General features: G+C 47.9%; 1 protein-coding gene across 1 annotated transcript in view; it reads left to right on the forward strand.

The window, feature by feature from the left end:
* Nucleotides 1-22,698, forward strand: part of LOC126191378 (uncharacterized) — a 69,054-nt gene extending 46,356 nt beyond the window's left edge. Inside the window, exon 4 of the mRNA XM_049932230.1 lies at nt 20,613-22,698. Within this exon, the coding sequence (XP_049788187.1) occupies nt 20,613-21,776 (1,164 nt within the window). The 3' untranslated portion in view covers nt 21,777-22,698. The remainder of the gene's footprint in view (nt 1-20,612) is intronic.
* The last annotated feature ends 597 nt before the right edge of the window (nt 22,699-23,295 follow it).

The following is a 23,295-nucleotide window of genomic DNA, read 5'->3' on the forward strand; positions in this document are numbered from 1 at the left end:
ATAGGCCCGCGGTATTCCTGCCTGACGTAAGAGGCGACTAAAAGGAGTCCATCTCCCTCAAGGGGGTAGTTAGCGCCTGCGTCCGGAGACGGACGGTTTCACGACCTATAATTGTGGTCTTTTTGGTTTTTCACTACTCGTTTCTTTCTTCCTTCCTTTGGTTGGTTCCTTTCTTTGTTCTTCTCCATCTCACTGTCTTCCTTATTCTTTCCCTTGCCGTCTTCTTCTCCTTCTTGCCGTCTTCTTCTCCTTCTTGCCGTCTTCTTCTCCTTCTTGCCGTCTTCTTCTCCTTCTTGCCGTCTTCTTCTCCTTCTTGCCGTCTTCTTCTCCTTCTTGCCGTCTTCTTCTCCTTCTTGCCGTCTTCTTCTCCTTCTTGCCGTCTTCTTCTCCTTCTTGCCGTCTTCTTCTCCTTCTTGCCGTCTTCTTCTCCTTCTTGCCGTCTTCTTCTCCTTCTTGCCGTCTTCTTCTCCTTCTTGCCGTCTTCTTCTCCTTCTTGCCGTCTTCTTCTCCTTCTTGCCGTCTTCTTCTCCTTCTTGCCGTCTTCTTCTCCTTCTTGCCGTCTTCTTCTCCTTCTTGCCGTCTTCTTCTCCTTCTTGCCGTCTTCTTCTCCTTCTTGCCGTCTTCTTCTCCTTCTTGCCGTCTTCTTCTCCTTCTTGCCGTCTTCTTCTCCTTCTTGCCGTCTTCTTCTCCTTCTTGCCGTCTTCTTCTCCTTCTTGCCGTCTTCTTCTCCTTCTTGCCGTCTTCTTCTCCTTCTTGCCGTCTTCTTCTCCTTCTTGCCGTCTTCTTCTCCTTCTTGCCGTCTTCTTCTCCTTCTTGCCGTCTTCTTCTCCTTCTTGCCGTCTTCTTCTCCTTCTTGCCGTCTTCTTCTCCTTCTTGCCGTCTTCTTCTCCTTCTTGCCGTCTTCTTCTCCTTCTTGCCGTCTTCTTCTCCTTCTTGCCGTCTTCTTCTCCTTCTTGCCGTCTTCTTCTCCTTCTTGCCGTCTTCTTCTCCTTCTTGCCGTCTTCTTCTCCTTCTTGCCGTCTTCTTCTCCTTCTTGCCGTCTTCTTCTCCTTCTTGCCGTCTTCTTCTCCTTCTTGCCGTCTTCTTCTCCTTCTTGCCGTCTTCTTCTCCTTCTTGCCGTCTTCTTCTCCTTCTTGCCGTCTTCTTCTCCTTCTTGCCGTCTTCTTCTCCTTCTTGCCGTCTTCTTCTCCTTCTTGCCGTCTTCTTCTCCTTCTTGCCGTCTTCTTCTCCTTCTTGCCGTCTTCTTCTCCTTCTTGCCGTCTTCTTCTCCTTCTTGCCGTCTTCGTCTCCTTCTTGCCGTCTTCTTCTCCTTCTTGCCGTCTTCTTCTCCTTCTTGCCGTCTTCTTCTCCTTCTTGCCGTCTTCTTCTCCTTCTTGCCGTCTTCTTCTCCTTCTTGCCGTCTTCTTCTCCTTCTTGCCGTCTTCTTCTCCTTCTTGCCGTCTTCTTCTCCTTCTTGCCGTCTTCTTCTCCTTCTTGCCGTCTTCTTCTCCTTCTTGCCGTCTTCTTCTCCTTCTTGCCGTCTTCTTCTCCTTCTTGCCGTCTTCTTCTCCTTCTTGCCGTCTTCTTCTCCTTCTTGCCGTCTTCTTCTCCTTCTTGCCGTCTTCTTCTCCTTCTTGCCGTCTTCTTCTCCTTCTTGCCGTCTTCTTCTCCTTCTTGCCGTCTTCTTCTCCTTCTTGCCGTCTTCTTCTCCTTCTTGCCGTCTTCTTCTCCTTCTTGCCGTCTTCTTCTCCTTCTTGCCGTCTTCTTCTCCTTCTTGCCGTCTTCTTCTCCTTCTTGCCGTCTTCTTCTCCTTCTTGCCGTCTTCTTCTCCTTCTTGCCGTCTTCTTCTCCTTCTTGCCGTCTTCTTCTCCTTCTTGCCGTCTTCTTCTCCTTCTTGCCGTCTTCTTCTCCTTCTTGCCGTCTTCTTCTCCTTCTTGCCGTCTTCTTCTCCTTCTTGCCGTCTTCTTCTCCTTCTTGCCGTCTTCTTCTCCTTCTTGCCGTCTTCTTCTCCTTCTTGCCGTCTTCTTCTCCTTCTTGCCGTCTTCTTCTCCTTCTTGCCGTCTTCTTCTCCTTCTTGCCGTCTTCTTCTCCTTCTTGCCGTCTTCTTCTCCTTCTTGCCGTCTTCTTCTCCTTCTTGCCGTCTTCTTCTCCTTCTTGCCGTCTTCTTCTCCTTCTTGCCGTCTTCTTCTCCTTCTTGCCGTCTTCTTCTCCTTCTTGCCGTCTTCTTCTCCTTCTTGCCGTCTTCTTCTCCTTCTTGCCGTCTTCTTCTCCTTCTTGCCGTCTTCTTCTCCTTCTTGCCGTCTCCTCCTCCTTCTTGCCGTCTCCTCCTCCTTCTTGCCGTCTCCTCCTCCTTCTTGCCGTCTCCTCCTCCTTCTTGCCGTCTCCTCCTCCTTCTTGCCGTCTCCTCCTCCTTCTTGCCGTCTCCTCCTCCTTCTTGCCGTCTCCTCCTCCTTCTTGCCGTCTCCTCCTCCTTCTTGCCGTCTCCTCCTCCTTCTTGCCGTCTCCTCCTCCTTCTTGCCGTCTCCTCCTCCTTCTTGCCGTCTCCTCCTCCTTCTTGCCGTCTCCTCCTCCTTCTTGCCGTCTCCTCCTCCTTCTTGCCGTCTCCTCCTCCTCCCTGTGCGCGCCTGAAGGCCGACCCACGCGTAATTCCCCACCCTGGGTAGACAAGTAACGCACGCACGTACCCCCTGGTAAAGGCCAGGCCCAGGGAGGGGTGATTGCCTGAGCTGATACCTTCTAACCATGCCGATTGGTCCCTCCGTCTGTTTCTCGGGAGGTGTGACCTGAGGTGTAAACATTCACCTAAGGCGGGAGTGCCCTCTGAGAGGGTCCCCATAAGGAAGGAGCGCGCCATCGGAGACACTGGCAATCATGGGGGATTCCTCCGCAATGGATTTCTCTTCTTCTCTCTCGACTTCTGCCCACAAACGGAAACATGACCAGCCACCAGTGACAAAATGTACTACCGCCTGCCCCACAGTTCCTCGTTGTTTCTCGATCTGAGGACAGAAATGATTTTTCCTCTGTCAACCCTTTCGTTATCCAGAAGGGCGTAGATGCCATAGCCGGTACTGTTAAGCCTTGTAAAAGGTTGCGTAATGGTACCTTGTTACTAGAAACTGAGAGCGCCTTTCAGGCACAGAAACTGCTTCGAGCCACACTCCTGTACACGTTCCCTGTCCGGGTGGAGGCTCACCGAACTTTGAATTCGTCTCGTGGTGTGGTCTATACTAGATCTCTCGACGGATTGACTGACGAGGAGATTGTCTTTCCTCGCTGAGCAGGACGTGACGGCTGTCCATAGGGTCATGAAAAAGGTCAGCAATGACCTTGTACCGACTCGGACACTTCTCTTGACCTTCGATAGTGTTAAGCTGCCATCGCGCATCAAGGCGGGCTACGAGGTTATTTCTGTTCGCCCCTATGTCCCGACACCTACGCGCTGCTACCAGTGTCAGCGTTTCAATCACACTCGCCAGTCTTGTTCCAATGCTGCTAAATGTGTCACTTGTGGCAGGGACGCCCATGAGGGTGACTGTCCACCTCCGTCTCCTCGTTGTGTGAACTGTCAGGGTGACCATGCAGCGTCCTACCGCGACTGTCCCATCTATAAGGAAGAACGATGTATCCAAGAAATTCGGGTCAAAGAGAAAGTGTCCACCTCAGCTGCTCGCAAGCTATTTGCTAGTAGGATGCCCACGCTGCTCCCAGCGGGTAAATTCAGTACTGTCCTCGCCTCTCCTCGGACTACCAGGGAGGTGGCAACCCAGACATGCGATCTGACCTTAAGCACCACGGTCGTCCGTTTGGCCAGTGCTAAGATCGCGCGGTCGACGTCTCCTCTTCCTCCCATCACCCCACACAAAAGCCCCTTCATCAGCTTCTGCTAAGACGAAGACCCAGAAGTCAGATGCACGGGCCTTCAAGAAGAAACCGTCCCGTGCAGACTTCCTACGTACCTCAACCTCCCAGCCATCGACCAGTACTTCCACCAAACGACCTTCCAAGAAGGCTCATAGGAAGCACAGTTCTCCTTCTCCGCCACGGCGCATTTCTTCTCCTGCGCCACCCAGCTGTTGCCGCCCCAGGCCGTCATCCGTTTCGCCTGGCCGCACCGCTGGTAGCCGAACATCTGGCCGTTCACCAGCGGAGGAAGCTCCCCCTCCTGGCCATCTTACCAAGATGGCCGATGAACCTATAGAACCAATGGACGATGACTGTCCGCCTACTGATAGCGGCGGCAGTGCTCGCTCGAAGCCAGGCCCTCAGCGGCCTTCGAGGTGACCCCTTCTTTCATCTTCCTTTTCTTACGATGGCACTTATTCACTGGAATATTCGCAGCATTCGCTCCAACCGAGAGGACTTGAAGTTGCTGCTCCGCTTGCACCGTCCGCTCGTCGTAGCCCTCTAGGAAACGAAGCTACGCCCATGCGATCAAATTGCCTTGGCACACTACACCTCTGTGCGTTTTGACCTACCCCCTGTGGTAGGTATTCCGGCTCTTGGAGGGGTTATGTTGCTGGTCCAGGATGATATTTACTACGATCCCATCATATTGCACACCGGCCTGCAGGCAGTTGCCATCCGAATTACTCTCCCCACTTTCACATTTTCCATTTGTACCGTTTACACTCCATCGTCGTCTGCCGTTACCAGGGCAGACATGATGCAAATTATAGCTCAGCTACCTGCACTATTCTTGTTAACTGGAGACTTCAATGCCCACCATCCCCTTTGGGGCTCTACAGCATCCTGCCCGAGAGGCTCCCTGTTAGCAGACCTTTTCAACCAGCTCAATCTTGTCTGCCTCAATACTGGCGCCCCTACTTTTCTTTCGGACACATCTCACACCTATTCCCATTTAGACCTCTCTGTATGTAATACCCAACTTGCACGCCGGTTTGAGTGGTATGCACTTTCTGATAGATATTCGAGCGACCACTTCTCGTTTGTTATCCATCTCCTGCAGCATACCCCCTGTCTGTGCTCATCTAGTTGAAACATCTCCAAAGCAGACTGGGGGCTCCTCTCTTCCAGGGCGAACTTTCAGGATCAAATCTTCACAAGCTGCGATCGTCAGGTCGCACACCTCACGGAAGTCATTCTCACTGCTGCTCAATATTCCATCCCTCACCCTACTTCTTCTCCACGTCGCGTACCGGTCCGCTGGTGAACCACAGCGTGTAGACGCTTTACGTGCTCGTCGACGTGCTTTACGCACATTTAAACGCCACCCTACAGTGGCGAATTGTATCAATTATAAACGATTACGTGCTCAGTGTCGTCGTATTATTAAAGAAAGCAAGAAAGCCAGCTGGGCTGCTTTCACAAGCACCTTCAACAGTTTTCCTCCTCCTGTTGTCTGGGATAGTCTGCGCCGGCTATCTGGCACTAAGGTCCACTCACCAGTTTCTGGCTTGACGGTCGCGAATGACGTCCTTCTGGCCCCTGAGGATGTCTCCAATGCCTTCGGCCGCTTTTTCGCAGAGGTTTCGAGCTCCGCTCATTACCACCCTGCCTTCCTCCCCCGCAAACAGGCAGAGGAGGCTAGGCCACCTGACTTCGGCTCCTCGAATTGTGAAAGTTATAATGCCCCATTCACCATGCGGGAACTCGAAACCGCACTTTGCCGATCACGGTCCTCCGCTCCAGGGCCTGATTCTATTCATATACAGATGCTGAAGAACCTTTCTCCTGCGGGTAAAGGTTTCCTTCTTCGTACTTACAATCGCATCTGGATTGAGGGACATGTTCCCGCGTGCTGGCGCGAGTCTATTGTTGTCCCGATTCCTAAGCCGGGGAAGGACAAGCACTTGCCTTCCAGTTATCGACCCATCTCGCTTACCAGCTGTGTCTGTAAAGTGATGGAGCGAATGGTTAACTCTAGTTTGGTTTGGCTGCTCGAGTCTCGACGCCTACTTACCAATGTACAATGTGGATTTCGTAGGCGCCGCTCTGCTGTTGACCATCTGGTTACCTTGTCGATCTTCATTATGAATAACTTCTTGCTGAAGCGCCCGACCGCAGCTGTGTTCTTTGATTTGTAGAAGGCTTACTACACCTGTTGGAGGGCGGGCATTCTCCGCACCATGCATACATGGGGCCTTCGCGGTCGCCTCCCTCTTTTTATTCGTGCCGTTTTAATGGATCGACAGTTCAGGGTGCGTGTGGGTACTGTCCTGTCCGACGCCTTTCGCCAGAATGGGGTGCCACAGGGCTCAGTTTTGAGCGTCGCTCTCTTCGCCATAGCGATCAATCCAATAACGGATTGCCTCCCAGCTGATGTATCGGGCTCCCTTTTCGTGGACGATTTTACCATCTATAGCAGCGCGCAGCGTACATGTTTCCTGGAGCGCTGTCTTCAGCGCTCTCTTGACCGTCTTTACTCCTGGAGTGTCGCCAATGTCTTCCGTTTTTCTGCCGAGAAGACGGTCTGTATTAACTTCTGGCGCTACAAAGAGTTTCTCCCACCGTCCTTACGTCTCGGTCCCGTTGCTCTCCCACTCGTGGAGACAACCAAATTTTTAGGCCTCACCTTTGACAGGAAACTTAGCTGGTCTCCACATGTCATATTTGGCCGCCCGTTGTACCCTTTCTTTAAATGTTCTCCGTGTTCTCAGTGGTATGTCGTGGGGAGCGGATCGAACCGTCCTACTTCGTCTATATCGGTCGATCGTCCGCTCCAAGCTGGATTATGGGAGCTTCGTATACTCCTCTGCACGGCCATCCATCTTACGCCGCCTCAACTCCATACAACATCGGGGTTTACGTCTTGCGATCGGAGCGTTTTATATTATCGCGTTCACCTTGACCTCAGCTCGCTCCCAAAGGAGGTTACTCCCGGTTCGGTCTACCGCTCCCGTTTTGTCCAACTTCGTTCGAAGTTCATTAATATGACCTTCATTTATACAGATGGTTTTAAGACCAATGATGGGGTCGGGTGTTCTTTTATTGTCGGCGCACAAAGTTTCAAATACCGGCTCCATGGCCATTGTTCGGTCTTCACAGCTGAGCTCTTTGCCCTCTACCAGGCTGTTCTTTACATCTGTCGCCACAGACATTCTGCTAATGTCATCTACTCCGATTCCCTGAGCGCCATCCAGAGCCTCAGTGATCCGTATCCGGTTCACCCTTTCGTGCACCGGATCCAACGCTCTCTTCAGCAGCTGGTGGACGTCGGTTCTCTGGTTAGCTTTACGTGGGTTCCTGGCCATGTCGGTATCCCTGGGAACGAAGCTGCAGATGCCGCGGCCAAGGCTGCAGTCCTCCAGCCTCGGACAGCTTCTTGTTGTGTCCCTTCCTCAGATTGTAGCAGGGTCATTTGTCGGCGCATTTTATCGCTGTGGCATGCCGATTGGGCTGCACTTACGGACGACAAGCTTCGGGCCTTGAAACCTCTTCCCGTGGGTTGGACGTCCTCCTCCCGCCCTTCTCGGTGGGAGGAGGTCGTTTTGGCCCGGTTACGAATTGGACACTGCCGGTTCAGCCATCGCCATCTGCTGACGGTTGCGCCGGCGCCGTTCTGCCCATGTGGGCAATTGCTGACGTTCCGCCACATTTTAACATCCTGTCCGGATTTTAACACTCTGCGTCTTGATCTTGGCCTGCCATGTAGTCTACATGCCATTTTAGCGGATTACCCACGAGCAGCTGCTCGCGTTCTTCGTTTTATCAACTTGACCAACCTCTCTAAGGACCTTTGATTATGCTGTTTTTTTAAGCCTATGCCTGTCAGTTTATCTTTTATCGTGTTTTCCCTTTTAGTTGCTGTTTTAAACCTGTGCCTCGCGGTGCATTCCTAACGCAGTCTGGGCGCTAATGACCATTGAAGTTGTGCGCCCTAAAACCACAAAAAAAACATGCATGCCCAAATGGCAGCTTACAAAGGCTGACTGACAGCTTTACCCCTTCCTTGCAGCCTTTGAAGGACTAGATCTCCCTAGTTGTGATGACCAGGTCGACTATCTCACCAACGTTATCCTTCATGGTGCAGAACGTTCCATTCCTCACACTTCCTCTTTAGCACGTCGTGTCAATGTCCCTTGGTGGACTGAGGCAGACCACGACGCAATTCACTCACATAGACGTGCTCTCCGCGTTTTTTACTGTCGTCCTATGATTGAAAACTGCATTCATTATAAACAGACGCGTGCAAAGTGTCATCGCGCTCTTCAGGGTAGGTGGATTTCATTCACTAGTTCCTCAAACAGTTCCACGCCTTCCTCTGTCGTCTGGGCCAATATCTGACAGCTTTCTGGGACAAAGATCCATTCCCTTATTTCCGGCCTGACAGTAGCAGTCGATATTATAGTGGACTCTGTTGGTATCTCTAACACCTGAGGGCACCATTTTGCGGAAGTTTCGAGCTCTTACCACTATAACGCTGCCTATCGGAAACTAGTGGAGGATGCTCGGGCGATACCCTTCTCTTCTTCGAATCTTGATTGCTACAATGCTGCCCTTAACATAAGGGAGCTAGGTCATGTTTGCAGTTCATCCTGATTCTCCGCATCTGGGCTTGAGGCCATTCACATTTAAATGTTGCAGTGCCTTTCTCTCGCGGGCAAGCACTTTCTGCTTAACATGTAACACCGCATCTGGCTTCCCCCAGGGGATCCACAACTCTTTTGTGGATACGTGCGTAGCGAGCATGGGACCCCGAGCTAATGTGGCCCTCCTTCCTTTCCGGGCTGCATACCTTCCTTTTCCGCATCCTGCCCTCTCCCCCATCTTTGCCCCTCCTCCCCTCACCTCTGGCTCTTTCCTGCCTTTTCTCCCCCTCTGGGAGTATGGTCTGTGCCTACGTCCGGAGACGGACGCTCGTAAATGTACCGCATTCTTCGCCTTCTCTGCTTGTATGTCTTCATCCTTCCTATGTCCTTCTCTTTTCCTTACCTATTCTCTTTACCCTTTCTCCGCTGCAGCGTTTGAAACCTCTCTTCATTCCTGTCCCTTTGTTTTTTCCCTTTCTCTTTCTTCCTCCCTGTGCGTGTCTGAAGGCCGATCCACGCATTTTTGTGCGTAGCCGGTGACGGGATAACGCGTAATTCCCTGCCCTGGGTAGACAGGTAGGACACGTACGTACCCCCTGGTAACGGCCATGCCCAGGGAGGGGTAATTACCCGAGCTGATACCATCCGAAAGTGCCGATTGGTCCCTCCGTCCGTTTGTCAGGAGGTGTGACCTGAGGTGTGAACTATCACCTAAGGCGGGAGTGCCCTCAGAGAGGGCCCCCACAAGGGAAGAGCGCGCCATCGGAAACGCCGGTAATCATGGGGGATTCTTGCGAAATGGTTTCCTCACCTTCCACTATGTCTGCTCACAAGCGTAATTTCACTGAGTCTCAGTCATAGACAGTTCTTCCATCGTTGTCACAGTTCCTTGTTGTTTCTCAGTCTGACAAAGGTCACGACTTCTCCACAGTCAACCCTTTCATTATTAAGAAAGGTGTCGACGCAATTGCAGGTCCTGTAAAGTTCTTGTTCCAGATCACGGAATGGCACCTTGTTTTTAGAAACAGCCAGTGCCCTCCAGGCAAAAAATTCGCTGCGTACTTCACTGCTACACACCTTCCCTGTCTGGGTTGAAGTGCACCGCACTTTAAATTCTCGCGTGGAGTCGTTTATACACGCTCCCTCGATGGATTGTCCGATGTAGAAATTCAGCACTACCTGTCTGACCAGGGCGTAACGGCTGTTCATAGAGATATGAAAAGGATTGACACGAACATCATTCCAACCCGCACTGTCTTCTTGACATTTGACAAAGTTCAACTCCCATCGAAAATCAAAGCAGGCTATGAGATAATTTCCGTTCGCCCTTACGTCCCAAACCCTATGCGTTGCTATAGATGTCAGCGGTTCAATCATACCAGCCAGTCGTGTTCCAATCCGGCCAAATGTGTTACGTGTGGCAAGGATGCCCATGAGGGTGCTTGTCCACCTCCATCCCCTCGCTGCATCAACTGTATGGATGACCACGCTGCTTCCTCTCGAGATTGCCCCGTTTTTAAGGACGAAAAGCTCATCCAGGAAATAAGAGTGAAGGAAAAGGTGTCGACCTTTGCTGCTCGAAAGTTATTAGCCAGTCGACAGCCCACTGTGCCTCAGACAGGAAAATACAGCACTGTCCTTGCTTCTCCTCGGCCAACGTAGGAGGCGGCCACTCAGACTTGCGACCTCACCTTTAGTGCCACGGTCGTCAGATCGGCCAGCGCAAAGATCGCCCGTTCAACCTCACCACTTTCGCCTGCCCACTCTATGGCTCACCCTTCATCGGGTTCTGCTAAATCTCGAGCCCAAAAGTCAGACACCAAGACTTCGAATGAAGAGCATACTCGTGAAGATTTTTTACGTACCCCAACTTCACAACCATCAGGTCCTCCATCTAAACATCATACTTCAAAGAAGGCTACAAAGAAATCCAAGGCGTGTCCCATCTACAGCACCACCTGGCGGAAATCGCCCTCGGCCGTCTTCTGTGTCGCCGAGGCGCACTGCTGGCGGCCGATCGCTGGTGGCCGGAGCTGCTCCTGAACAACCTATGGATCAGGATCTTCTGCCTTCGGCTGAATGCTATTCCATGCTTTCGGTCGCAAGCTCTGAGCAGTCGTTGAGTTGACAGCAATCTTGGTCGCATTCCTCCATTTTCTGTTCACCCTATGTCCATTATCCACTGGAATATCCGCGGCATTCGAGCCAATCGGGATGAATTGTCGATCCTCTTACGATCCTACTGGCCGGTCATCTTCTGTCCTCAGGAAACAAAGCTGCGTCCCCATGACCGCTTTGTTCTCACTCATTTTCAGTCCGTCCAATATGATCTCCCCTCTGTTGAAGGCACTCCAGCCCATGGAGGACTCACGATTCTTCTCCATGATACTCTCAATTATCACTCACTCCCCTTAAACACTTCCTTCCACGCTGTCTCCGTCCGTCTCTCCCTTTCTGGATACACGTTCTCTCTTTGTACTGTATACATTCCATCGTCCATACCAATGGCACGAGCTGATCTCCTTCATCTTCTTGGTCAGCTTCCACCCCCCTATTTGCTGGTTGGGGACTTCAATGCCCACCACCCGCTTTGGGGATCTCCACATCCTTGTCCACGTGGCTCACTCTTGCTAGACGTCTTCCACCAAGCGGATCTAGTTTGCCTCAACACTGGGGTCCCTACATTTTTGTCTGCCTCCACGACAAATTTCTCTCATTTGGACCTTGCGGTCGGTACTGTTCCGCTAGCTCGGCGCTTCGAATGGTTCGCCCTTGATGATACACACTCGAGTGACAAATTTCCATGTGTCCTTAGACTGCGGCCTCAACTGCCACAAATGCGCCCGAGACGCTGGAAGTTTGCCCAGGCCGACTGGACACTTTTTTCGTCTCTAGCGACATTCGATGACCGTCACTTTCCCAGCGTCGACGATGTGGTCACACACATAACTGTTATTCTCACAGCTGCGGAACGTTCAATACCACGCACCGCCGAATTGGCCCGGCGCCCCCCCCCCAGTTCCTTGGTGGAACGAGACATGGCGTGACGCAATACGTGAGCGGCGACGTGCTCTTCGCATTTTCCGCCACCATCCTACTTTGGCCAACTGTATCCGCTATAAGCAGTTCTGAGCTCGATGCTGTCGTGTCATTCGCGATAGCAAGAAGGCAAGCTGGAAATTCTTTATTAGCTCATTTAACACCTTCACTCCCTCCTCGGATGTTTGGTGTCTGCTTCGACGGTTCTCGGGCGCGCCTAGTTTCTCCCCGGTCTCTGGGCTCACTGTCGCGCATGATACATTAGTGGACCCCGTCGCAATTTCTAACTCATTGGGTCAGTACTTTGCTGAGATTTCGAGCTCTTCAAATTACCCGCCAGCGTTTCTCCCGAAGAAACGTGCAGCGGAAGTGCGACCTCTTGCTTTCTCCTCTCAAAATCGCGAAAGCTACAATACTGTTTTCTCCATGCGGGAACTCCAACATGCACTCTCTTCTTCTCGCTCCTCCGCCCCAGGACCGGATGGTGTCCACGTCCAAATGTTGCTGCAATTATCAACCCATAGTCTGCGTTACCTCCTTCGCCTTTATAATAGAATTTGGACCGACATTACTTTTCCCAGACGATGGCGGGAAGCTATCGTCGTTCCTGTTCCGAAACCTGGAAAGGACAAACATCTCCCCTCTAGCTATCTCCCCATTTCTCTCACGATTAGCGTCTGTAAGGTTTTGGAGCGTATGGTGAATTACCGTTTAGCTTGGTGGCTGGAGTCCTGCAGTCTTTTAACACCTGTCCAATGCGGATTCCGAAAGCATCGTTCTGCAGTTGACCATCTTGTTGCTCTCTCCACTTATATCATGAATAATTTTCTCCGGAAACGCCAAACAGTAGCAATATTTTTTGATCTGGAGAGAGCATACGATACCTGTTGGAGGACAGGTATACTCCGCACACTGTTCTCTTGGGGCTTTCGAGGTCGGCTGCCCCTTTTTCTTCGCGAATTTATGGCAGAGCGCACATTTAGGGTGCGGGTGAGCACTACTCTCCCCCGTAATTTCTCCCAAGAAAACGGGGTACCCCAGGGCTCCGTTCTGAGTGTCGTACTGTTTGCCATTGCCATCAATCCAATTATGGATTGTCACCTTCCTGATGTCTCGGGCTCCTTCTTTGTGGACGATTTTGCGAACTACTACAGCTCTCAACGGACCAGCCTTCTTGAACGACGTCTTCAAGGATGTCTCGATCGCCTCCACTCTTGGAGCATCGACACCGGCTTTGGTTTTTCTCCCAGTAAGACAGTTTGTGTTAATTTTTGGCGACGTAAGGAGTTTCTTCCGCCCTCCTTACATCTCGATCCTGTCAACCTTCCGTTTTCAGGCGTCGCTAAATTCTTGGGTCTTATGTTGGCAGAAAACTGTGCTGGTCCTCCCACGTTTCCTATCTTTCGGCTCGCTGTCTGCGATCGCTTAACACCCTCCGTGTCCTGAATGGTACCTCCTGGGGAGCGGACCGGGTGGTGCTTCTCTGCCTCTATCGCGCCTTAGTGCGCTCGAAATTGGATTATGGAAGCATAGTCTACTCCTCTGCTCGGCCGTCTATTCTTCGGCGTCTCGACTCTATCCACCACCGTGGATTACGTTTAGTGTCTGGAGCTTTTTACACTAGCCCTGTGGAAAGCCTTTATGCTGAGAATGCTGAACCTCCGCTGTCCAATCGGCGAGCAGTCCTCCTGAGTCGTTATGCTAGCCATCTGTCTTCCATGCCTGCTAATATCCAGCCCATGACCTTGGTTTCGACGCCTCCTTTGATGTAGGGTATGCAGGCCACCCCTCCTCCCTACTACCACCGGGAGTCCGCTTCCGTCAACTGCTCCATTCTCTTTCCTTCCGCTTTCCTAAAACCACCTTGACAACTTGGGGTACAGCACCGCCTTGGCTCCGTCCCCGGATCTGCCTGCTCCGAGACCTTTGTCGATTTCCCAAGGATGGTACCCCATCACTTGTTTATCGCCGGGCATTTGCTGCTCTACGTGCACAAATGACGGACGCCACATTTATTTACACCGACGGCTCGAAAACATCGTTAGGTGTAGGGAGTGCCGATATTGTTGGTGACTCCCCAAATCACTTTCGGCTTCCCGACCAGTGTTCGGTTTTTACTGCGAAGCTTTACGCTGTTCTCCAGTCTGTCCACTACATCCGCCGCCATGGGCGGATACAGTACGTTATCTGCTCAGATTCTCTCAGCTCTCTCCTCAGTCTCCAAGCTCTTTACCCTGTACACCCTCTGGTCCACCGGATTCAGGACTGTCTGCGCTTGCTCCACCTGGGGGGCGTCTCGGTGGCGTTCCTCTGGCTCCTGGGACACGTTGGTATCTGCGGAAATGAGGCGGCCGATTCAATCGATTCCCTTCGCCGATCTACGGAGCATTGTATGTCGTCGTGTTGTTCTTTTATGGCACTCACATTGGTCGACACTTCCCCATAATAAATTGCGGGACGTGAAAGCTGTTCCTTGTGCTTTGACTTCTTCCTCCCGAACGCGTTCGGGAGGAGGTAATATTAATTAGACTACGGATAGGGCACTGTCTTTTTAGCCATCGACATCTTTTAAGCGGCGATGCTCCCCCACTCTGTCCCCACTGCTCTCAGCTGTGGACGGTAAGAAACCTTTTGAGTGCCCCTATTTTACTCCGTTATGCGCCCGTCTACAGCTGTCGCCTGATATATCGTCAATTTTAGCAGATGACACACGCTCGGCCGATCGCGTTCTCGAGTTTATTAGTGCCAGTGAAATGACGTCAGTCGTTTGAAGCTTTTTTTGGGGACAACCAACCCCTTTCTGTAGAGGATTTTTAAGCCTTCCTTCTGCTTTTAGTTTCTCCACTTTTTTGAGTTTAGTTCCCATTGCTGCTGGTTTCCATTTTCGGTTTTTACTGTTTCCTAAGTCACGGACCGGGCGCTAATGACCATAGCAGTTTTGCGCCCTAAAACCAAAAAACAAAACAAAGAAAAACCATCACTGAGCGGCGTTTTCAGCGAGGTCTTCTCCTAGAGCATCGATAATGGCTTTCACTTTTCCACTGACAAACGCATTTGTATGAATGTCTGGTGACGCAAGTGGATTCTCCCACCATATTTTCAACATGGGCTTGTTGCCCTTCCGCTCGCTGAAACTACGGAATTCCTGGTGCTCATACTCGGTAGGAAACACTCTTGGTCTTCCAATGTGTCTTTCCTGGCAGCCCAGTGTACACGATTCCTCAGTGTCCAACGTGTTGTCAGTGGTACTTCTTGGGGTGCTGATCGAACCATCCTCCGTTTGTACCGGTCCCTTGTCCGTTCGAAACTCGTGTCTTGGTTCTTTGTTTATGCGTCTCCATGCCCATCGATTTTACGCCTTCTCAACACAGTCCACCATCTGTTTGGCCATGGGCGCCTTGTACACCAGACCGTTAAGGAATCTGTATGCTAAAGCTGCTGAGCTACCAGTGTCCTACCGTCATGACCATCTCCACAGCAGGTATGCATGCCGTTTGCCTACCATGCGTGGCCTCCCATCCTATGCCGCTTCCTTTGATGATGATTCCTTCTATTGTCAGTATGGGGCGCCTCGCTCTGCTGTTACTTCCTGGAGTCCGCTTTTGGCACTTCATACGGCGGCTGAACTTCGCACTTCCTGCAACTTTCTAGGTGGGAGTGACTCCTTCACCACCTTGGCTTCGTCAAGCGACCCATGTTAACCTTGGCCCTCAATCGCTTTCTAAGGACGCTACTCCAGCCTCGAGCTATAGCCTTCAGTTTCACGACCTTCGCATGGAACTTCACAATAGTACGTTTGTATACACTGATGGCTCTCGGACTGTCCATGGGGTCGAGTGAGCCTTTGTCAGCCCCACCTGTGTCTTTCGACATTGGCTTCTGGCACAATGCTCAGTATTTACAGACGAGTTCTTCACCCTGTATCTAGCTAGGGAGTACATCCGGTGACGCAGCCTTTTAAATTGTCCTCTGCTCAGGCAGACTCGCCGCCCTTCAAAGTCTTCGTGGGCTGTACACCGTCCATCCCTTAACAGGGTCCAGGAAAACTGTCACTTGCTGAGTCTTGGTGGAGCCAGTGTGACGTTCCCTTGGGTTCCTGCTTATGTCGGTCTGCCAGGAAACGAGGCTGCTGTCGCTGCTGCCAAGGCTGCAGCCCTAGTACCTCAGCCCACTAGTTCTTACATTCCCTCCGATCTCTGTCTAGCCGTCTGTTAGGAGGTGGTGTCCCTTTGGCGTCGCCAATGGTCCTCCCTTCACGGGAATAAGCTCCGGCTTATTAAGCCTCTCCCAGCGGCTTGGACGACCTCCTGTCGGCCCTCCCGCCGGGAGGAGATTATTTTAACTAAGCTGCATATTGGGCACTGCCTTTTTAGCCATCGTCATTTGCTAAGTGGCGCTACCTCAGCACTTTGTATACATTGTGCCCAAGTTTTACCTGTATGCCACTTCCTGATGGAATGTCCATCTTTTAACCGTGTACACTCCCGCTTGGGTCTGTCGTATGAGTTATCGGCAGTGTTACCAAACAACGCGCTGGCTGTCTACTGCTGTTTACTATTTATCCGCAAACGAAATATGGTGAAAGCCATTTAACTTCTAGATTTAGACCTCCTTTTCTGTACGGTGTCTTTTTTTTTTTTTGCTGTTTTCCACTTGCCTGTTTTTAGCTGCCTTCTATTATGTGAATTGGGACTGACTTGCAGCCGTTTTTCAACTCGTCTTTGTGTTCTATAGTTTTGACTTGGGCTCGTATGACTCCAGTTGTTTTTTGCGCCCTAAAGCAAAACAAAAAAGATCCCTCAAAAACGGTAGTTTTGCGTTTTTGTCGTCGACCCACAGTAAACCCCGATTCATAACTTGGTTTAGGCGATCAGCTCATCAATGTTTTAGCACAGTCCCGTTGCTTGGGCGTTATGTTTGATAAAAGGCTGACATGGCGTTCCAATATTAGCCACCTAAAGCGTATATGCGTAGATTAAAACTCAAGAAACTGCAAAAAGGTGGGAATTTAAGGAGATGGGACCTGGATAAACTGAAAGAACCAGAGGTTGTACAGAGTTTCAGGGAGAGCATAAGGGAACAATTGACAGGAATGGGGGAAAGAAATATAGTAGAAGAAGAATGGGTAGCTTTGAGGGATGAAGTAGTGAAGGTAGCAGAGGATCAAGTAGGTAAAAAGACGAGGGCTAGTAGAAATCCTTGGGTAACAGAAGAAATATTGAATTTAATTGATGAAAGGAGAAAATATAAAAATGCAGTAAATGAAGCAGGCATAAAGTAATACAAGCGTCTCAAAAATGGCTAGAGGACAAATGTAAGGATGTAGAGGCTTATCTCACTAGGGGTAAGATAGATACTGCCTACAGGAAAATTAAAGAGACCTTTGGAGAGAAGAGAACCACTTGTATGAACATCAAGAGCTCAGATGGAAACCCAGTTCTAAGCAAAGAAGGGAAAGCAGAAAGGTGGAAGGAGTATATAGAGGGTCTATACAAGGGCGATGCACTTCAGGACAATATTATGGAAATGGAAGAGGATGAAGATGAAATGGGAGATACGATACTGCGTGAAGAGTTTGACAGAGCACTGAAAGACCTGAGTCGAAACAAGGCCCCGGGAGTAGACAACATTCCATTGGAACTACTGACGGCCTCGGGAGAGCCAGTCCTGACTAAACTCTAGCATCTGGTGAGCAAGATGTATGAAACAGGCGAAATACCCTCAGACTTAAAGAAGAATATAATAATTCCAATCCCAAAGAAAGCAGGTGCTGAGAGATGTGAAAATTACCGAACAATCAGTTTAATAAGCCACAGCTGCAAAATACTAACACGAATTCTTTACAGACGAATGGAAAAACTAGTAGAAGCCGACCTCGGGGAAGATCAGTTTGGATTCCGTAGAAATACTGCAACACGTGAGGCAATACTGACCTTACGACTTATCTTAGAAGAAAGATTAAGGAAAGGCAAACCTACGTTTCTAGCATTTGTAGAGTTAGAGAAAGCTTTTGACAATGTTAACTGGAATACATTCAAATTCTAAAGGCGTCAGGGAGCGAAAGGCTATTTACAATTTGTACAGAAACCAGATGGCAGTTATAAGAGGCGAGGGGCATGAAAGGGAAGCAGTGGTTGGGAAGGGAGTAAGATAGGGTTGTGGCCTATCCCCGATGTTTTTCAATCTGTATGTTGAACAACCAGTAAAGAAAACAAAAGAAATTCGGAGTAGGTATTAAAATCCATGGAGAAGAAATAAAAACTTTGAGGTTCGCCGATGACATTGTAATTCTGTCAGACAGCAAAGGACTTGGAAGAGCAGTTGAATGGAATCGATGGTGTCTTGAAGGGAGGATATAAGATGAACATTAACAAAAGCAAAACGAGGATAATGGAATGTAGTCAAATTAAGTCGGGTGATGTTGAGGGTATTAGATTAGGAAATGAGACACTTAAAGTAGTAAAGGAGTTTTGCTATTTGGGGAGCAAAATAACTGATGATGGTCGAAGTAGAGAAGAAGAGGAATTTGTTTATATCGAGTATAGATTTAAATGTCAGGAAGTCATTTCTGAAAGTATTTGTATGGAGTGTAGCCATGTATGGAAGTGAAACATGGACGGTAAACAGTTTGGACAAGAAGAGAATAGAACCTTTCGAAATGTGGTGCTACAGAAGAATGCTGAATATTAGATGGGTAGATCACATAACTAATGAAGTATTGAATAGGATTGGGGAGAATAGAAGTTTGTGGCACAACTTGACCAGAAGAAGGGATCGGTTGGTAGGACATGTTCTGAGGCATCAAGGGATCACCAATTTAGTATTGGAGGGCAGCGCGGAGGGTAAAAATCGTAGGGGGAGACCAAGAGATGAATACACTAAGCAGATTCAGAAGGATGTAGGTTGCAGTAGGTACTGGGAGATGGAGAAGCTTGCACAGGACAGAGTAGCATGGAGAGCTGCATCAAACCACTCTCAGGACTGAAAACAACAACAACATGGGTATATGCATGCAGGAGCTCAATGCTCTCTGCCTCCTGGTTCCCACGTGTTGGGCTGGAGATTGTGCCACCCTTCATCTTTACTGTGCCCTGGTCTTGTCCAGACTTGATTATGATAGGTTTGTAGCTCAGCGGCTCCTTCCGTCCTGAAAGTACTAGACCCCGAATGTGTCTGATTTCCCTCTGTCGGGACCTCCATCTACACTTACTGTAATGGACCCTATGTATTTTCTCCCATACCACCCCCCCCCCCCATTTTATGGTGCCCAGACCACTTATTAGGACCGACCTATTCCAGGGTACTAAGGTTTCTCGCTCCTATGGTTTCCCAAAGTATTCTATGTACCATCCTTGGGTATTTCCAGGCTGCCATCATCTTCTATACAGTTAATTCTAAGACAATCTATAGGGAGGGATACGCTTTCACGTCTCTTACTGCTTTGGTGAACTATGTGTCAACGGGATCGTGTAGTAAACTGACGGTCTGAAGCTTGTACATGTTCTGTTTTTAATTTGCCCTTTTTCATTAACATGTGTTAACTGAATCTAACAGTTAAAAACTTCCCTCGTTTGTGTGATATTGTCGGCTGGACATATTGGGCACCTAATTTTATAAATCCCGATTTCAATAGTAAATGAGTGGGCTGCTCTTTGTTTCCTATAGCATATAAAATCGAACTACCCGAAGAAAAAAATTGTGGGCATTAGTCTACATAAAAAGAAATGGCTGAATTACAAGAAAAAGGACCTAAAAACGGAATCTTAACTCCTGTAACCTTACATACCTCAGAACTCGGCGGAAGTATGGCCCAGGTTTACAAAGCAAACGTTAGCAATGTAAATATGAAAATGTTTCAATAATGGTAGTTTTTCGATAAAATTTTTAAAATAAGGGTCATAGGCTACTTTACAAAAAGAAATGTAAAAATGTCACTTGAATCACATGTGCTAAGACAAACGACTGTTAGAATTTATTGCTGTGGAATAAATGGATTCAGAGACGAAGTACATAAGGCTAGATAAAACGAACTTCACACGAAACTTCTTAACTGTTAGTGACTTCAGTGTGTCTGATGTAATCCTGCTGTACATTCATTCTTTAAATTCACACCTCGTTCGCCTGCGTGTGTCACATATTACTCCGCTACTAATTTACAAGCAGCATGCAGTAAGGAATTTGGTAGGAGAGTTTGCTAAATTCATAATCAAAGTTTCTACGGCTCTTAATCCCTTTCCAACAGTACTAGTGCCATAGACAAACACCATTTTCTTCTCACTATGCTCAATACTTTCATTCATCCATGTCCTCTTGACGTTTACTTGAAAATTGTAATACCAAATTTTTCCTTACAAACAAAACACACGCGTTGCGTTAATTCTACATAAAGCAACTAAAAGCAAGACGATAATGCAGCGAGTAGCTGAAAGCTCAAAGCAGTGCAAAACGTCAAGAGGCTTATGAATTGAAGGAAGGCAAGTCACAGAGCAACAACTGCGTTCATCTGAGTCTGCACGCTGCTTTCCACATTAGAACCTCTAAATAAGGATTTGTTCTAAAATACTTGTCTTGCCTCAAACAGCACACCTCAGATCATCAGTCACCAACTAAATCATGTTTCGATCATTCACAATGTACTTTCCGGTCTTAAAAACCGTACTGTTTTTCATATGTTTGTAAAGAACAAAGTTAAAGAAAGACAATCACGCTGGCTAATGTCGTTTCGTATCAAACTTAATTTGCTATACATCTTTGTCTTTTTTCTTTCTTTATTTGGGGTTTTCAAGGTAAGTGGCACAGAAATGTATAACATTTTGCGAAGTTTTTCATTGAAGTTTTCAAGCATGTAGGACACTACTTTACGACGTCGATTCCATTATATTGCCAATTTTTTACATAACTGGCTAGGTGGTAAGATATTTAGTACTGAATACCTCATTTTTCGGTGTCATTCCACGGCGTAGGGAAATCAGTGTGCCGTCGACGACAAGGTCGTCTCAGGCAGAGTAAACCTGTAGTTTATGACCTCCTTTTGTACTGATATTTTTTGTATGCTTCAAACTTCCAATGCATATAACTTTCATCTTGTTTTATACTTCACAGGCATTAACGTCGTGGTTTTCAATGGCGGGCAACGTGTTCGGTGCGGCAGCTGGGGCGGCAGCTAGTCGAGCAGCAACTCTGGCGATGAATGGCAGGGTGATGAGCAAGACAGGAGAAATAGTGCGCAAAACTCTCGAAGTCACCTCAGCGCTTGTCAGCGTCACTGGTGTTGGTATCGGGGCCATGAGCAGCGGTGAACGTGTAAAGAAGGGGAAGGCAACACCTCTAGAAGTGTTCCAGTTCAGTGCCTCACTGCTGTTTTTAGCTCACGCCACTGTCAGTTTCCAGACAGCTTCAAAAATAATCGAGGACATACAGAAAGGAGTAATCGACAATTTTGAGAGGAATCTGAGAAGCAATAGGCACAGGAAACAGTTGAAGTTGGGAAAGAACATCGCAGGTACTGGTGAGGACCTGGTGGACGGTAATGAAAGAGTTATTAGGGGCATCCGCAGCATTGGTAGTAAGGATGATTTCTTAGCTGGAATGGTCAGAACAAGGGAAGACTGTGACGGCCACAAACCCGTTTTTTCTGAAAATGTAAACAATGTCGAGAATGGTGGTGCAGAGATAAATCAAAAGAAACTATGTGACCTGGGCAAACAGCAAAGGGGAGAAATCCTGTCATTGGCCAAGCAGGCATCACAGGGCAAAATATCTGATGCCATTTTAAAAGCCTGTTTTGACTCTGTACTCAGTATTAACACTACAGGTACCTCTGGAAGAAACTTCTCTGAGGATACTGGTGTAGCGGAGCCAGTAAGTAAACTGACTTCACAGCTGCAGCAGGGTATACAAGGGATAACGATAGGCAGAAACGAGATAATTCTTACTCTCGCAGTTGTGGAGGAGCTCACAGTTCAAGTGTGCTCGAAGACAGACAATAAATACACGAAATGGTGGCACCTAATCTGGCACCATGTGAGTAAGCTAGTTAGGGAATTGTGCAATGCATATGATGCTGTAACTCTTGAAAAACAGATACCTAATTTTACAGAAAAGCGCCAGTTCGATCTGGTAAATGGCATACAAATGGCCAATGTCTTCATGCATTTTGTTTTTATGGTTTACAATCAATACAAAGATCATGTTGAGCAGCTGATAAATGATATAAAGAAATCGAAGGCAAATGAGATCTGCGAAAAATGTAATCAGGCTATGTGATAAGAAGCTGTGTTTACTGGGTTTGTGAGCTCCGCTAATACCTAAAATCAGCAGTTACATGAAGGTTACTGCGATTGGAGAACACACTGTACGTGTTGTCTCGTTATATCAACGTAAAAGCTAACTGTTTTAAAAGAAATTACAACCTTTGCAGTAATTACAAAGGATTGCTATAATTTTTATCTTGTGATACATCGTATGTTGTTTAGTTATGTCTTTACCTACGTAAAATATAATGTTCAGTTATGTGCTGCAGTTTGTGTTTTGTGAAGGGTTCAGACTGACTTTTTGTATTTTAAGATCTGTGCCGCTTTTGAAACGCGAGTTTGTCATGGAAGCACAGTAACAGTACTACAATGTGATTAAAATTTGTTTGTCATAAAGTTGAAACACAATATGATGGGATATCCCACATTTTACTCAATCTTTTCATTTTTGTTAGAGTATTATTATTTATTATTGTTACTATTATTATTATTATTATTATTATTATTATAAAGCTCTTTGTACTGACCGTTTTTCGTTACTTAATAATTTCGTGTAAAACATATAATTTAGAATTTACAGTAATGTCACTGATTTGTTACTGTCCTTGTATTGATAAAGAATTAAATAAGTAGCCATTGTATCTGACAAAGAGAGACTGCCTGGATGGTACGCTTCTAACAAAGAACATACTGGGTCACATCCAAGGAGGTAATAACAGGAGATCAGCAGAAAATGATGGGTGGAAGACATGACACATTACGTAGGACCTAGTGGAAGCAAATGTGCAGAGGTCACAACTGTACAGTTCAGAAAGAAATGAGTTACCTTACTCCACTCAGAAAGGAATAAAATTTATAAGAAAGCACTCGTAAGACTGATTGAATAATTAGTTCCATTGAAAAATTTGATTTCCGTGCAGAATGTATCGTTTATATATGTGACATGTTGTACATGAGACGAAATATTTTTTAAATCGGTTGTATTAACTTCTGTGAAGTATTAAGTCTTACATATTAAAGATACATATTGTATTTCATTATCTGTTTACTCACTGTAGTTACTGCCGAATGAAGAAGGGTTCGTTGTACACCCAGATCAGTTACCATGTATTAAAGATCCAGTGGATGCTATAAATTAAAAATAACACTTCGATTCTGCTTTATTTGTTGTTACACAATAGAAAATGGATTCCACTATGAGATAGCATTTAAAACAAACCATTGGATTTGTTTGGATAAAAATTTTTGTTAACTCTTCGTCACAAACATGCTGCCACAACACATCACTGTCACGATTATTGGTATTATATTGAAACATTATTGTTCGTGCTCTTTAGTTGCGTTGTAAATTTACTGGAACAGTCCTTTTGTAAGTACTTTCAGATGCTCCGACTCCTCTTACTCTAGCAAGTGGACAACGTTTCAAAGTGTGTGTCACAGACCATCATCAGCATGTAAGGTAGAAACCGTAGTACAGCGCAAAAAAAGTACGTTAATGCAGGAGCATCAAACTGAAAAGAAATAAAATACAG

This window comes from Schistocerca cancellata, chromosome 6 (assembly GCF_023864275.1).
Source record: "Schistocerca cancellata isolate TAMUIC-IGC-003103 chromosome 6, iqSchCanc2.1, whole genome shotgun sequence".
In the NCBI taxonomy this organism is placed as follows: Eukaryota; Metazoa; Arthropoda; class Insecta; order Orthoptera; family Acrididae; genus Schistocerca; species Schistocerca cancellata.